A 14,819-nucleotide genomic window follows, 5' to 3' on the forward strand; every position below is an offset into this window, starting at 1 on the left:
CTGTAAGGTTTCCTCAAATTATTTATCTTTCTTTGGGCTGAACATAGGTCTAGATATCATTCCATTTTGTTCTCAATTTTTTTTAAAAGATGCTTTGATTTGTATATGATGTGCTCAAGATATCCTTCTACACAATTATATCAGTTGCATCCAGTTGTTTGTTATTCTTGGTAAACATTTTATTGTTCTTTGGTATCAAAGGGTGGTCAGTTATGAATGCAGATTATTTGTATTGAGAGTTGTTATAGCAATGGGGGTTTTGGTGGAGCAATTTGTGATGAAATTTTATCAGATTTTTTTGCTGATATCATTTTGGCCAATTTTTTTACTTTGTCGAACAAAAGTTTGTTTCGCTTCACCTCATTTTGCCGCTTTTTCGACAATTTGCATTTAATGTTTAATAGCCGACCTCAGCCTCTAAAACGTATGTTATTTAGGCGTTCTCTGTTTTTAATTCGCTTTACCTTTTGATCACGTTTTTCGTTTTACATAAGTCACGATTTTCACATTTGACTTCTGACTTATTTCACTCACTGTTTCAACTGAATAAATTTTAAAATCTTTCATGCAATGAATTACGCAAAATAGTAAATACGGTCAAAGTCAAAAGATCAAAATCAACAGAGACGTGATAAACCGAAAAAGCCCGGTCATTAAGTCATTGAGAATTTGGTTATCAAATTTCATCAGTGTTTGCTAACTGATATCGGTATTAAGCTTCTTAGCGTTCAGTTTAGAAGCTGAATTAAGTATAGGTTCAGAATCTAACAGAAACTGCACGCCAAATTAGAACACTTTTTGTCACTGAAAAGAAAACAGAAAAAAAATCGTTTATTTTGTCTCTTCTTTTTCTGTTTCAATCCCGATTTGCATGAAGCGCGTCAACGGTGTCTTTTTTCCGGCTATGTTTTTGACTTCTCTTGGCTAGTTTCATTGTGGGCTCATTCCGCTCAAAATGCTTTTAAACAGCATTTGCTCAGCAAAACATTGTAAAATGAACAGAATCCGTATCGAAAAAGGAAATAAAAATGGAAATGGGATGAACCTACAAAGCCCAATTTTAGATCCCCGCTACTTATTGAGAAACAGGAGTACGTATAACTACGAACTCCAATCAAAATAGTTAAGTATATTTTTGTACAATAAGCAATTTTTGTCATTGTTTTTCTGTTCCTTCAATCCCATCAGTGTTATGGGAATCAATGACGGCTATTTTCACACAATCTGACTTTCATGTTTAAATTTCCTTGCAACTTGTGTAAAATGAAATTTTCTAGGTGAGCAAAACGGGAGCCGTAGGGGAGACACTGGACGAAGCGAAAAACATCAACAAGTCTCTTTCTTGCTTGGGAAATGTAATTGCATCATTAACAGAATCTAACAAGAGCCACATCCCATACAGAGATTCGAAGCTCACTCGAATCCTGCAGGAGTCCCTGGGAGGGAATTCGAGGACAACTATGGTCATATGTGTGTCACCTGCCAGCTTCAATGAGAGTGAAACGCGCTCTACTCTCCTTTTCGGACAAAGGTAAATTGCAAGTTATTCAAAGTTTCATACCTTCTAACCGGAGGGCATCACTATTAAAAACCCATACTTGTCAACAGAATTAAAAGCTTTTCCTTAACTAAAAAGTGGAGAAATTTTGTATCTCTTTGATATCATTTGTGCATTTTATGCCTGCTGAAACGAAAATGTATCAACTTTGTTATTTGAATGATGTCGGAGTAGTTGATATCAAGATTTGGTAACTCAGACTTGATAATTGATAACATAAAATTCTGTTCTGTGTGTGCATTCTTCGCTTGCAGAATTATAATCGTACGTATCAGTAAGAACTCTCTAAAACCTCCCGGTTTGAAATCAGTTTCCAAGAGTTCCAAGCCATATCGCTTCAGGACGAAAACGATCAAGAATGTAGTTACGGTGAATGAAGAGTTAACAGCCGAGGAATGGAAACGGAGGTATGAAAAGGAGCGGGACAAAAACATGCGCCTAAAACAGACGCTTGCAGGCATGGCCGCTGAGTTGCTCAAGTGGCGCCAAGGGGAGAAAGTCTCTTCAGATGACCAACAGCAGCCTCTCGCAGACCTCTCTATCATTGCCAATTTGAGTGTGCAGTCTTCAGGTCATTATATTTAGAATACTTTTTAGACAAGATATATTTATAGGCAGGGCTGTTGTCACACTTATAATTCTGCTGTGTTCAGATTTTTGTGAAAATCGCAAGAAAGCTTATTGCTCCAATGTGGGTATAGATTATTCAATCCAACGTAATGTTGTGAATGTTTCAAGTTGTGTTTTCTGAGGCAAGCTGTTTGGCCTTCTTTTCGTTTAAAATGTTACTCTGCTTTGTGCTCTAAGTTTGAAAGAGTAACTCATTTGCAGGTGCAGGAACACCAGCAGGTGGTGCTCCTGGTGGTCAGCTGGCTCCTGGAGTGTCTCCCAGCCAATCATTGATGAGCATGTTCTCAGGAAGCAATCTAAACTTGGCAGCTGGTTCTTCGGGGGCTGCTGATGGTAGTCGAAGGGTATCTGCCTCTGCAGGAGGTGGCATGTCTGGTAGTGGAGGTGGTGCTAGTGATGAGGAATTGGCCAAATTGTATGCTCAAATGGATGAGAAGGTGTCTTAGAGCGGATTTATGACCTGAAATTTGAGATCCTGCTGTTGAAATTCAAAAAATATTGTAAAGAAAAGTGCAGGCTTTCAAAATGGAGTTTTGTAATTTCGTTGACATGTAATATTTTGCGGAAAGCCCTGTATGATATCTGATAATGAAAATTTGTTCCAGTTGTAATCTAGTATGTTTTGTAAGGACGAGGAGATCGCAACTCAGTCACAGCTGTTGGAAAAGGTCAAAGATCAGATGCAGGACCAAGAGAGGGCTCTATCCTCGTCCAGAAATGACAACGAGAACCTTCAGTCCGAGGTTAGACAACGTAAAGGAATCGTTGGGAGAATTATTAATTAGAAACAACACTAATAAATGGAAATTTGCTATTTGGTCCTTTCTGTTGCCAAACTACGATATTCGGTGAACATTAAAACGCTGTACAAAACTCTATCTGCTTGTGAAGAGCATATAAACTGTATTGCTAAAATTGTGTTGCACTTCATGTGCAATAAGAACATCTAAGAGCTGATATCTGCACGTTTTAAATTTGACGCTCGATAGAGTTACAATTTCATGGGACTAAGTTGAAGCGGCTTGAGCGTGTGAAAAACAATTGTGGTAATTGGATATATTTTCAGATTGGCAGACTGCAAAGAGAACTGAGTGATACGAAGGAAGAGGTGAGGGGAGTTTTGAGTGCTCTGGAGGAAGTGGCAGGAAGCATTGAGCAGAAAAACAAAGAGTTAGAGGACAAGCAGACAGAGTTCGAGAGGGAGGCAACACTCAATCGCGAGAAACAGGTATCCAATCCATTCTGCAATCATCAAAATTAACATTTCCCAACTAGCTAAATTTCCTCAATTACACACAGCGTCTTCAATTATCAAAGGCACTTTCAACTTCTTGCAATTGTGACCACCGTAAAAAGCTGTGACTACCGTAAATGCTTCTTGTCAACGAATTATAGCATCCAATTAGTGATACATCTAACTAGTTGTTCCATCCCCTGAAGCCGACTATTTAAGGAGTGTTTTATAGAAGCAGGTGAAGAAGTATGAGCATGAATTGAGTGGCTTGAGAGATGAGTTGGCCTCCACAAAGGCGAGAGTGGAGGAGATGATAACTGCCCTTGTTAAGGACCTCAACGCCTCCTGTCAGATCATCGGGGGTGCCACTGTTGACTTCCAGGTATCTCTCTAGATTCTCCTTTTGACTCTCTAGAATCCTAATCGACGAGTGATTCATGATCCATAGATTGATTTTGTATTCTACAGCGATTTTTAGCGAGCCAGTAAACCCTTAAAATCCATTGACCAACTATGAGAAAGCATCTGAGATGTTCAAATGACTGCAGTAAGCTTTCTTAGAAAAAGCTGAGTGCCGACTAAAATATTTTTGATTGCTCTCATTTTAACAACTAGGATGGCACTTCTTACTGCTTAATAGCCACCCTCATCTTCTCAGCCGGCTATGATAGCTCTCCTCTAATTTTTTTAATAGCCACGAAGCGATAGCGGCGATTATTGGGGACATCGTGGTTTTTAATAGCCGCACAGCGATAGCTGGGACTATTATTGGCCTTCTCTTGGTTTTTTTTTAATTTCGTTGTCATGATTTTTGTTACGACCATATGACGTCACAGCCTCTTTTTGTTCATTCTTTCATGCAATTTCAACTGAATTGCATGTGTGACGTCATTTTTCGCTCTTAGTGGAGCGAGTTTTTTGTTCATGAGCGTGATTAAATTTTTAGTCACACTTGACTTACCTCACTCTCAAAAATGACTTCCTCACTTTGAAATTGACTTTTATTACTTTAATTCAAAGAGATAAGGTCAAATGGGTGTGTGTCACTCTAAATGAAAGTTATTTGAGATCAGCTAATAGAGGCAGCAATAACTTATACAGATTTTTAATCAAAATATAACAGATCAGCCTTCAATGAAAAGACGAATTTTTTTGGTCTGTCTTTTTTACTGTTTTTTCAGACTGCCGATCTACGAATCTATTGCGGCTATTTTCTGGCAATCTGCCAGCTATGTTTTTTATTGCTGCGAAAATGTAAGCTGAGCATAGTTATATTGCGGTGCTCTTGGTTTTTTTTACAATTCAAAGAATTTGAATTGTATTGGGGCGCTGTCTTTTTACGATTCGAAAAGGAGTATTGGGGAAGTCCTTTTTTTAATCGTTTTTGGAGTGATTTTTGAAGCGGGAAATGAAACGCGTGAAAAAATTTGGAGTGATTTTGGTGCTGAACAAAAGTGAAGAGCGGTGCGAAAAGAGTGGTTTTTGTTCATAACACTGTTTTTGAGAGAGCGAGAATTTGATGTGTGAAAAAATTTTCTCTAAGGGAGCGACATTTTTTTTGTTCACGTGCGGCATTTAAAAGCAGTTTTTTGCAACTTTTCATTGTTTTGAGGTTTGATTATGATATGTATTAGTTATAGGCTTGTTTTGACAGGAATTAAGTTTCAAGTAATTAATTTGACTTTAATACTAATTTGGAGGTTTTTGATCGGTTTCGCTGATATTTAGACGAAATTTATTGATTTTTGCCCGTTTTTGTTTTAATGCTTTTTGTTTAAGGAATATTCAGTTACCAATAGACTAAATTTCTCTTGGTATAAATCATTTTTTCTTAGGAAAATTGACAGAAAAATTGAGAAATTTTAAACCTTTTTTCTTTTTTGCAGATTTTCTTGTCTTTAATCTCAGACAAGTTACTTAGCCTATAGTGACCGGCTCATTGTTTTGCGAGCTTTTCGTTGCTCTAATTGCAAAGGAACTTCTTTCGGCTTTATGTTTCCTTGAACTATTAAAAAAAGTCATTAAGTTTTTCTAGTTTTTTTGTTCAATTTGCTTTTTGAATGCGGTTTCTATTCTTCCTTAAATTTTTTATGTTATTTGTGGAGGTTTAGGGTTCACAATAGTTGTTCTAGTTGATTAGTCGTTAGTATGGGCAATTTTCTCCTTCGACTCGTTTCCGGAATTCTTCCGGCTATATTTTTTTAAGATCTGTTCACACATTTTCATGATTTTTGAAGTCAAATTGGAGTAGTGATTTTGGTCACGCCGAAACAGGAAATGGAGCGAAAAAGCGAGTGGTTTTGCGGCGTGACCTTTTTTCGCTCTAATTTTATAGTAGAGTACGAAAATGGTGTTTGAACAAAAATTCGGTTTCTCGTTAGTGGTTTTTTTGTTCACATGCGGCAATTTCACTCTGATTTTTAATGTTTTTTCGATTTTTTGGATCCGATTTTTTTCTAAATGGTTTTCCCAATCCATTCACAGCTCATTTTAGGCCTAGTTTTTTGTTTGAATTGAAATTTCATATCTCGCTAGTGGTTTTTTGTTCACATGCGGCATTTTGACATTGTTTTTTTGTTTTTTTTTCTTATTTTATCTGATTTTTTAAGTTGGTTTTTTCAATTCACTCATAGTCCATTCTAGGTCTAGTTTTTCTGTTTAGTCAATGAAAATTCTTTGAATTGCACGTCAGGACTTGTCCTGCTGAGTTTTTTTGTTTCGTCGTCTGGCGCTCTTTTTCGTTTTACATTTGTTCACACAGCAAAGCTGAAAAGGTCAAATTTTCTGAATGACTTCTTCCTCTCACTAACGGCATTTGCGTGCGTGACGTCATTTCTCACTCGCTTTAGCAAAAGTTTTTAGGTTATTAGCGTGATTAGATTTTGATCATACGTGACTTACCTCACTGAATGAAATGACTTTTGCACTTTAAAACTTGATTAGTTTAATTTGAATTTGTTTAAGGTCAAAGGAACTCATATGTGCTGTAGAGGTCCCTTATAAGAGGCTTCCGTGGAATGAATTTTAACAAGCCTTATTAATTTATCGTTGAATGTTTTTTAGCCTAGTTTTTTGAGCTGCGTCAATTTCCGATTTAGATCTGTATCTGTTTCTATCTGTATTATATGGCACGCAGGTCTATTCTTTCGCAGCTATTCCGGCAATCTGCCGGCTATGTTTTTACAATCCAAGAATTGGATTGTAATGGTGCTCTGTCTTTTATATTACTTTTGTAAGATGTGTTGACACCTTTTTTCATGACCTTGAGCTTTCAAAAGTGGATAAACAGGTAAAGCTCAGCGGGCATCAAGCTTCATTAGAGGTCCATAGCCGCGTATGGATAATCTAATACTTAGAGTGGTGAAGCTACCGGGGAGGCCGTAATTCAAGGGTAAAAGGTCTTTGAGCCGAAAAATGTTGCAATTTTTCTCATTTTTTGTCATATTTCGAATTTTTGTTGGACCAGTCTAAAATTGAGATTTGTAAAAGTTGAGAAAGGTTTTTAGCAAGAGATATTTAATAGCCGCCCTCATCTTCCCAGCCGGCTGTTATAGCGCTCCTATTTTTCAATAGCCGCACAGCGATAGCTGTGGCTATTATTTGCCTTCTCTTGGTTTTTTTATTTCGTCGTCGCGATTTTTGTTACGACAATATGACGTCACAACCACTTCAATTCTGCTTTTTGTTCATTGGTTCATGCAATTTCAACTGAAGTGCGTGCGTGACGTCATTTTTCGCTCTTAGTGGAGCGAGTTTTTTCATTCGCTTGATTAAATTTTTGGTCACACTTGACTTTACCTCACTCTCAAAAATGACTTCCTCACTTTGAAATTGACCTCAATTTACTTCAATTCAAAAAGATATAGTCAAATGGGTGTGTGTCACTCTAAATGAAGATCAGTTGAGAGCAGCTAATAGAGACAGCACAAACTTATACAGATTTTCAATCAAAATGTAACATGTCAGCCTTCAATGAAAAGATAATTTTTTTTGGTCTGTCGTACTGTTTTTTTAGACTGCAGATCTACGAGGCTATTGAGGCTATTTTCTGGCAATCTACCAGCTATGTTTTTACTTTGTCGAACTTTTTTTCCGCTTTACCCATTTCGCCGCTTTTTCGACATTTTGCGTAAAATCTTTGACTTCTCTAGGCTTGTTTCACTCTTCTGTCATTCTGCTCAAAGTCCTTTTAAACAGCAGCTGCTCAGCAAAGCAATTCAAAATGAAGAAAGTCTGTATAAAAAAATGAAAGTCAGAAATAGAAAGGGGATAAACCCATTAAGCTCATTTTTAGATGCCGGGTACTTGAACTTTGTTCTCATAAGTTTTAGTTACAATCTATAATGCTTATTGTTATTGATACTAGACCCTGTAGCGTCTCACTGAGAGACAGGAGTATGTTCAATTACGAAATGACATCAAAATAAATCGCACTTAAAAATATTTCACAAAAATCAATTTATGTTGATATATTTTTTCTTTCAATCCCAATAGAGTTATGGGATTCGACGGCGGCTATTTTCCGGCAATCTGCCGGGTATGTTTATTTTAATGGCCATTTTAAGAGATACATATTTTGGTACTTCAAACATGAACACCCAAATTTTTACTAATTTGGTTAATTTTGTATTTTTTTTTTGAAATTTTTGGCGGTTTTGAGGTTTTCAGCCTTTGGTGTCAGGAAATTTCCTCCTGGGATTATTAAGAGGTTATTGCATAGTTTCGAGTGGTATTGCAATTGTTTTCAATATTTTAACATCACGAATTTTATTTTTTTTTTACAAAACTTGCAGTTTTTATCAATTTTTCTGAAACTGTCATTATTGAAATTTTTTCAGCCCCAGAGCTTAAAAACTTCATCTAGGATTTGATAATAGCTTACTGAAAATTTATTTTGGCCACGGAATTGGTTTTAGACATTTTATTATCTCAATTTTTTAGCAATTTTGTTTAATTAAAACTTTTTTCTCAAATTTTTTGAAAATTCATGTCATTTTTTAGGTTTCTCTACCCTCAGCGGCCAAGGAATCTCCTCTAGGTTTTGATAATAGGTTACTGTGTAGTTTCTAGTTGTAATTGGCAATGTAGTTTAGGATTTAATTTTATTGATTTAAATCGATTTTTAAAAATTCTTAAAAAAATTTCTGAAAAATTATTTTTTCCTCAGTGGCCAGGGAACCTTTATAGGGTTTGCTTGTATGTTACTGCATAGTTTCTATTGGCAAATAATTGGTTTTTAGTCTAAATTTTTAAAATTTTTTCTTATTTGAGTTTAACTATCTTTACTGGTCAACGACACTTTTTGAAGTCTTGCAGATAGGTTACATGACAGAACTCCAGAGTCAAAAATGGTTTTAAACATTTTTTCCAGAGAAATTCTGAACTTTCTTTAAATTTTGCACTTCTCAGTTTGAAGCATTTGTCGGGTTTCTGGAGTTTATCTATCTTGTTGTAAATTTTTCTCTTTGAAGGCTTGTGTGTGAGTTAATGAGTATATTATATTGTGTCATATATAGCCTTCCGGTTAAAAGCTTCAAGAGTTTTAGCAATGATTTGCTTTGTTGAGTTTGTTTTGTTGAGATTCTTTTAGTTTCCCGACTTTTGAGATTTTCTTTTTGGCTGCGATTGTTCAATTTATCTGCTGGTCAGGTACATTAGGTCTTTTTGGTTCAATTCTTTGGATTGTATTTCATGACTTGTCCTGCTCTGTTTTTTAATTCGTCATTTCCATCGATTATTTTTACAACCTGACTTCTTGGAATTGACTTTTTCAATGACTTCAGTGACTTCTACTGCGTTGCATTTAAAATTTATGTGCATGACGTCATTTCTGCTTTTAGGTCAATTGCGTGTCTTACCTCACTAAAAAATGACTTCTGAACTCACTTATGGAACTTTTAAATTTTGCGAACATTTACTAGTTGAAGATCAATCGTGTACATCTAAGTAGTGACAAACTTATATGCCCTAATTCTTGTGTATTATTGTTGTGTTTTGGATTTTGACTATCAATTTTGAAAAAGCTCCTTCAGGGCTTTTTCCTTATAGACCATATGTGTCAAAATTGACAGTCCGAATCTAACCCAAAAACTCGACTGGTCTGTTAAAGGACTGGTGGTCGATCTTTAGTTGTTTAATTTCATAAAAGGCCATAATGTCTATCGCAACTATTTTGCGACAATCTGCCGGCTATGTTCTATAATTCAAAGATGTTGACTTGTATTTGTGCTCTTTCTTACAATACAAAAATTCTCCCGGCTATGTTTAATCAATAATTCAGAGTGAAATGGATGCAGGAAGGGAAAAACATTGTTTTACTGCTGCTCACTTCTGAAGAGTGGAGCAAAAAGAGTGTTTTTTTCATACCACTAGTTTTTTAAAAATCGATAAATTGAGGTATGGATAAATTTTTATAAGCGAGGGTTTTCCGCTTTAAAAGATTGGATAGGCTATAATGTTAAGCTGCTTTCACTGGCTCTTCAAATTTTTTGGTCTAATTTTGGAACTAGATAAACAGCTTGAATGCTTGTAGGCATTTCCAATTGCCAGATTATTACAGTTTTTGCTAAAAAGAAAATTTTTTGTGAGAAATTACACAATTTAGAAAAAAAGAAAGTTTTTTTTTGAGAAATTACACAATTTAGAAAATTTTGCGATGCGAGACTTTTTCTTTCGTCTTTAATTTCCTTTGTCTTGTCTTTAATAGCCGCCGTCAGCCTCTCAACGGCTATTATTTAGGCGCTCTGCTTTTTACAATTCCAATTTGAATTGTATTGGGGCGCTGTCTTTTTTAAAGATCTGTTCACACATTTTCATGATTTTTGAAATCAAAATGCAGTGATTTTGCTCACGCCGAAACAGGAGGTGGAGCGAAAAAGCGAGTGGTTTTGTGGCGTGAATTTTTTTTACTCAAATTTTTCAATATTAGCTTAACAAAAATTTGCTTTCTAGCTAGTGATTTTTTGTTCACATGCGGCATTTTAACTTTGATGTTCTGTTTTTTGCTGATCTGATTTTTTTTTGGAAATGATTTTCCCAATTCACTCATAGTCCGTCCTAGTCCGTCAAGTCTTTTGTTTAGTCGATGAAAATTCTTTGAATTGTACGTCGGGACTTGTCCTGCTGTTTTTTAATATCGCTTTACCTTGTTTCACGTTTTTCGTTTTACATAAGTCGCGATTTTCACGTTTGACTTCTCACTTACTTCACTCACTGTTTCAACTGAATGGATTTTAAATTCTTTCACTCGCTAAGTTAGGCAATGTAGTGAATACGGTCAAAGTACGGTAAAGCACGATGTGAAAATTAATGCACTTCTGACTTTTTAATTGCTCTTGAACGCAGTTCATAGCAATTATTGTAAACGTGTGTCTTTTTTTGTGCAAATTTTTCTCTTGACAATTTGCGTTTTTCTTCTAGAACATTCTTTGACTTCTCAAGTTTTCGTTCATCATTTTTTAGTGATCTCTAGTGCTCTGAAGTAAAGCTTGTTGCTAATATAAAATTGGTTGCAGCATAGGAAAATTAAGTGACTCGTAGCGCAGTGGTTTTTGAGTGATCTCTAGTGCTCTGAAGTAAAGCTTGTTGCTAATATAAAATCGGTTGCAGCATAGGAAAATTAAGTAACTCGTAGCGTAGTGGTTAGTGCGGGTGGTCATGGATCGGGAGGTTAGTGGTTTGAATCCCGGTGGGGTCGAGGTTTTTGCACCCATAAAGAAAAATTGATCTATACTAAAGACCATGAATTAAATTGCCTGGCCTGTCGTTCAACAGCAATTCTTCCGACATTTGTCGGTTTATGTTTCACCCTTGACATCTTGAATTTTGGCGTAATTTGCGTGTCTAGTACATAGGGAGGTCGCGGTTGGAACCCCTCCTCAGGCGTAATTTTTTGTACATATAAAGTATGTAGGCTACAGACATCTTTGAATAAAATTGGCCCACCTGTCGTTCGAGAGCAAGTTTTTCCGACGTGTCATTTTTTTAAAATCAGAACTCTTATTTGAGAGACAGACAGACAGAGAGAGAGAGAGAGAGAAAGAATGAAAGAGATAAAGAGAGAGAGAGAGAGAGAGAGAGAGAGAGAGAGAGAGAGGGTGAGAGGGAGGCAGCGAGAAATTTGCATCAGGTAAAGTAGTTTTCTAAACGATGTTAACAATTAACTATATTTGAGACCTTTTAACCAGCTCAATGATATATAAAACTTCCAGTTGTAATCCTGAGCTATTTTGTGAATTGGCTTTTTAGGTGTTTTTATTGCGGTTTTGTATTTTTATGCTTTTCACTGTCTGTGCTAGTTTTTTTCATTAAACGTACTTTTTGTAATGATTTCTGTGAACTTCTGATGTTGTTGATATTAATTTAAGTTTGTTTTATTTGAAGAAATTTCAAAAAGTTTGGTTATTTTCTTTTTGAAGTCTTTTTTGCCTAATGCTTGTTTTTCAGAATATTTTTTAAATATTGTTTTAGTTGGATATTGCTGGGGTTAATATTACTAAATGAAGAAAGAAGATTGTTAATAGGCCAGATTTTCTACAAAATGAATCAACGAATTCCGAGTTTTTTTAAATAATTTTTCTGCTCATGTTTAATAGCCGCTCTCAGATTGTCAACAGGTTATTATTGCGCGCCTGATTTTTCATTAGGAAAAATTTGTTTTGTATTGGTGTGCTGTCTTTTTGGGATGTTCTCGAACGTTTTTCTGACTTATTTTAGCTTTAAAAACGAGCTAAACAGGTAATGTTTGGCGGTTATTAACTTGCATTGGAGGCCCTCAGCTGGATTTAGTTGTCTTTAAATTGCTTAATGTACTCTAATTACTGGGAACGTCTTATTTTAAGGTGAAAAGATCACCGTCGTACTTTTTGACCACAAAATTTTGATGTTTTTCTTGTTTTTGTCCTTTTTTTGAGATTTTTTCTCAAAACAGGAACTCGACTGACATTTGCTCAAGCTCCTAGTAGTCTTGTGCAAGCTAGAAATACTCTTCATTAATGTTTTTTTTGCGGTGTATGTTCTGATAATGGAACCTTAATTAATAAAGTTCTTTTTTTAGTTTTTTCAGAACCAGAGACTAAGGAACCTCCTCTAGGGCTTTCTAATAGAATACTGTAAAATTTTTATTGGCAATAGAAAGATTTTAACATTTTATTATCTCAAATATTAGCAATTTTTCGATAAAACTTGCAAATTTTAGCAAGTTTTTTGAAAATGTTTGTACTTTGTTGAAGTTTCTAGTGGTAATGGAATGGTTTTCAAATTTTTATTATTACGAATTTCAGCAATCTTTTTAAAAATAAAACTAGCAATTTTCATTTTTTTGGAACTTTTCGTCATTTTTTGAGTTCATCGATGTTTAAGGGACAATTGAATTTTCGATCTCTGTGAGCAAATGAATCGTTTATCGAGCGGTTACTGGATAGTTTTTAGTTGCAATGGCTTGGTTTTCATCATCAAAGCTCGAAATATTGCAGTTTGTGATAAAATTTGCAATTTTGATTTTTTTGAATATTTTATGTCAGTTTTCAATTTTTCCGACTCAAGGGACAGGTAACCTCCCGTAGGGTTTTGATAGGTTACTATCAAACTTTTAGTGGCAATGGGATGGTTCTTAACGTTTTAATAACAAGAATTTTTGCAATTCTTTGATAAAATTTGCATTTTTTTATGTTTTTCCGGCTTTGTCGATCTTTATGAAAACATTGAAATAATTTGAAGTTATCTTAATCTCGAAGTTCTGCAATATTTCAGTGATATTTGCTATTGTTTTCAATTTTTTTTAAAAAAATTATATCTTCAGTGGCCGATAAACCCCTTTTAGGGCTTGTGCGTGGTTTTATGCATTTATGTAATTGGATCAAATTTGGCCTTTAGGGTAAAAGGGTCAAGAATTTTAGCAATGATCATATTTTTTTACTTCATTTGAATATTTTAGTTTCTCTAAAATTTTGAATTTTTTATGACGTGTGTTTCTATGACCAATTCTATGACGTGTATTTCAGGACTTGTCCTGCTACGTTTTTTTACTTCCTCGAATAAAAATGCCTTAGTTCACAACTTGTTCAACATTTTGCTGAAAATCTGTGACTTCTTCAGGCTAGTCTCATTCTTCGCTCATTCGGCTAAAAGTTTTTTTAAACATTAGTAAAGCAAAGTAATCTAAAATGAATGGAGTCATAAAATCGAAATCAAAAACAGAAACGGGATAAACACAGACGAAATTTAGAGGCCCTCTACTTGAAGTTTGTACTAATAAGTTACACTTACCATCTCGAATGCTCTTTGGCATCGATACTAGCCCCTGTGTGCTCTTATTGGGTAACAGGATTATGCCTAACAACAAAATAATTCGCACTTTTGAAAAGTTTTACAATAATAAGTTTTCCCATTTTTTTCGTTTCAGTCTAACTCGGGGTTGTGGGAATTGATGTTGGCTGTTTCCTGGTAATTTGCCGAGTATTTTTTATTAATGGCCGCCGTCAACCTCCCGGCGGCTTTTTTTAGGAGCTATCTTTTTACAATCCATGAATTGGATTGTATTTGTGCTCTGTCTTTTTTTGTTTTCATACCCTTTTTCATGACTTTTAGCTTTTAAAACGGGATGAACAGGTAAAGCTCAGCGGGCATCAAGTTCCATTAGAGGTCCTTATCAGCGTTTAGTTACAGTTCAAATGCTTAGAGTGTTGAAGCTACTGGGAAGGCCGTATTTGAGCCCAAAATGTCATTTTCCAAATTTGTTGTTGGACCAGTCTAAAATTGAGGTTTTTAAATGTTGATTAGGGTTTTTGAAAGACGTAATTACTTTTTGCGACTATTTTGTGTGCTATATATTGTGTGCTATATATATATTCCAAACATAACACGAAAATTTAAGCTAATTAAAAAAATGGTTTGTTCTTTATGTGATTTTTGAGTGTGTCGAGGCCCAGGTGCCAATCAGTCTCCTCTAGGGTTTAATAATATGTTACTGCATAATTGCGAGTGGTAATGGAGTGGGTTTCAACATGTAAATATCACGAAATTCATCAATTTTTTTCAAGTTTTTTTTCTGAAGTGTCATTGTTTGAGTTTTTCCTGCCTCAAGGACCAGAAAACCTCCTCTATGGTCTGATAAAAGCACAGTGAAAATTTTTCATAGAAAATGAAATAGTTTCAAACATTTTAGTATCACAAATTTTAGCAATTTTCTTTTATAATACGTGAAATTTTTATCAAGATTTTTTGGAAAATTTTGTCATTTTCCGGCCCCAGGGGCCAAAGAAGGTCGTCTAGGGTTTGATAATTTTTTACTGAATGATTGCTAGTTGAATTGATTTGGTTTTCAACATTTTAAATTTGCGTTTTTTGTTTTAAAATTTGAATTTTATAATTTTCTGAAAATTATTATTTTCCGATTCT

General features: G+C 35.1%; 1 protein-coding gene across 2 annotated transcripts in view; it reads left to right on the forward strand.

The window, feature by feature from the left end:
• The window catches only part of LOC142339385 (kinesin heavy chain-like), a 147,624-nt gene that overhangs the window by 46,037 nt on the left and 86,768 nt on the right, over window positions 1-14,819 (forward strand). For both annotated transcript variants that reach the window (XM_075389394.1, XM_075389395.1), the window contains exons 6-11: window positions 1,278-1,531; window positions 1,900-2,129; window positions 2,390-2,625; window positions 2,818-2,931; window positions 3,255-3,416; window positions 3,655-3,804. In XM_075389394.1, the coding sequence (XP_075245509.1) occupies window positions 1,278-1,531; window positions 1,900-2,129; window positions 2,390-2,625; window positions 2,818-2,931; window positions 3,255-3,416; window positions 3,655-3,804 (1,146 nt within the window). The remainder of the gene's footprint in view (window positions 1-1,277; window positions 1,532-1,899; window positions 2,130-2,389; window positions 2,626-2,817; window positions 2,932-3,254; window positions 3,417-3,654; window positions 3,805-14,819) is intronic.

Source organism: Convolutriloba macropyga, chromosome 5, assembly GCF_964194025.1.
Source record: "Convolutriloba macropyga chromosome 5, txConMacr16.3, whole genome shotgun sequence".
Lineage (NCBI taxonomy): Eukaryota > Metazoa > Xenacoelomorpha > Acoela > Convolutidae > Convolutriloba > Convolutriloba macropyga.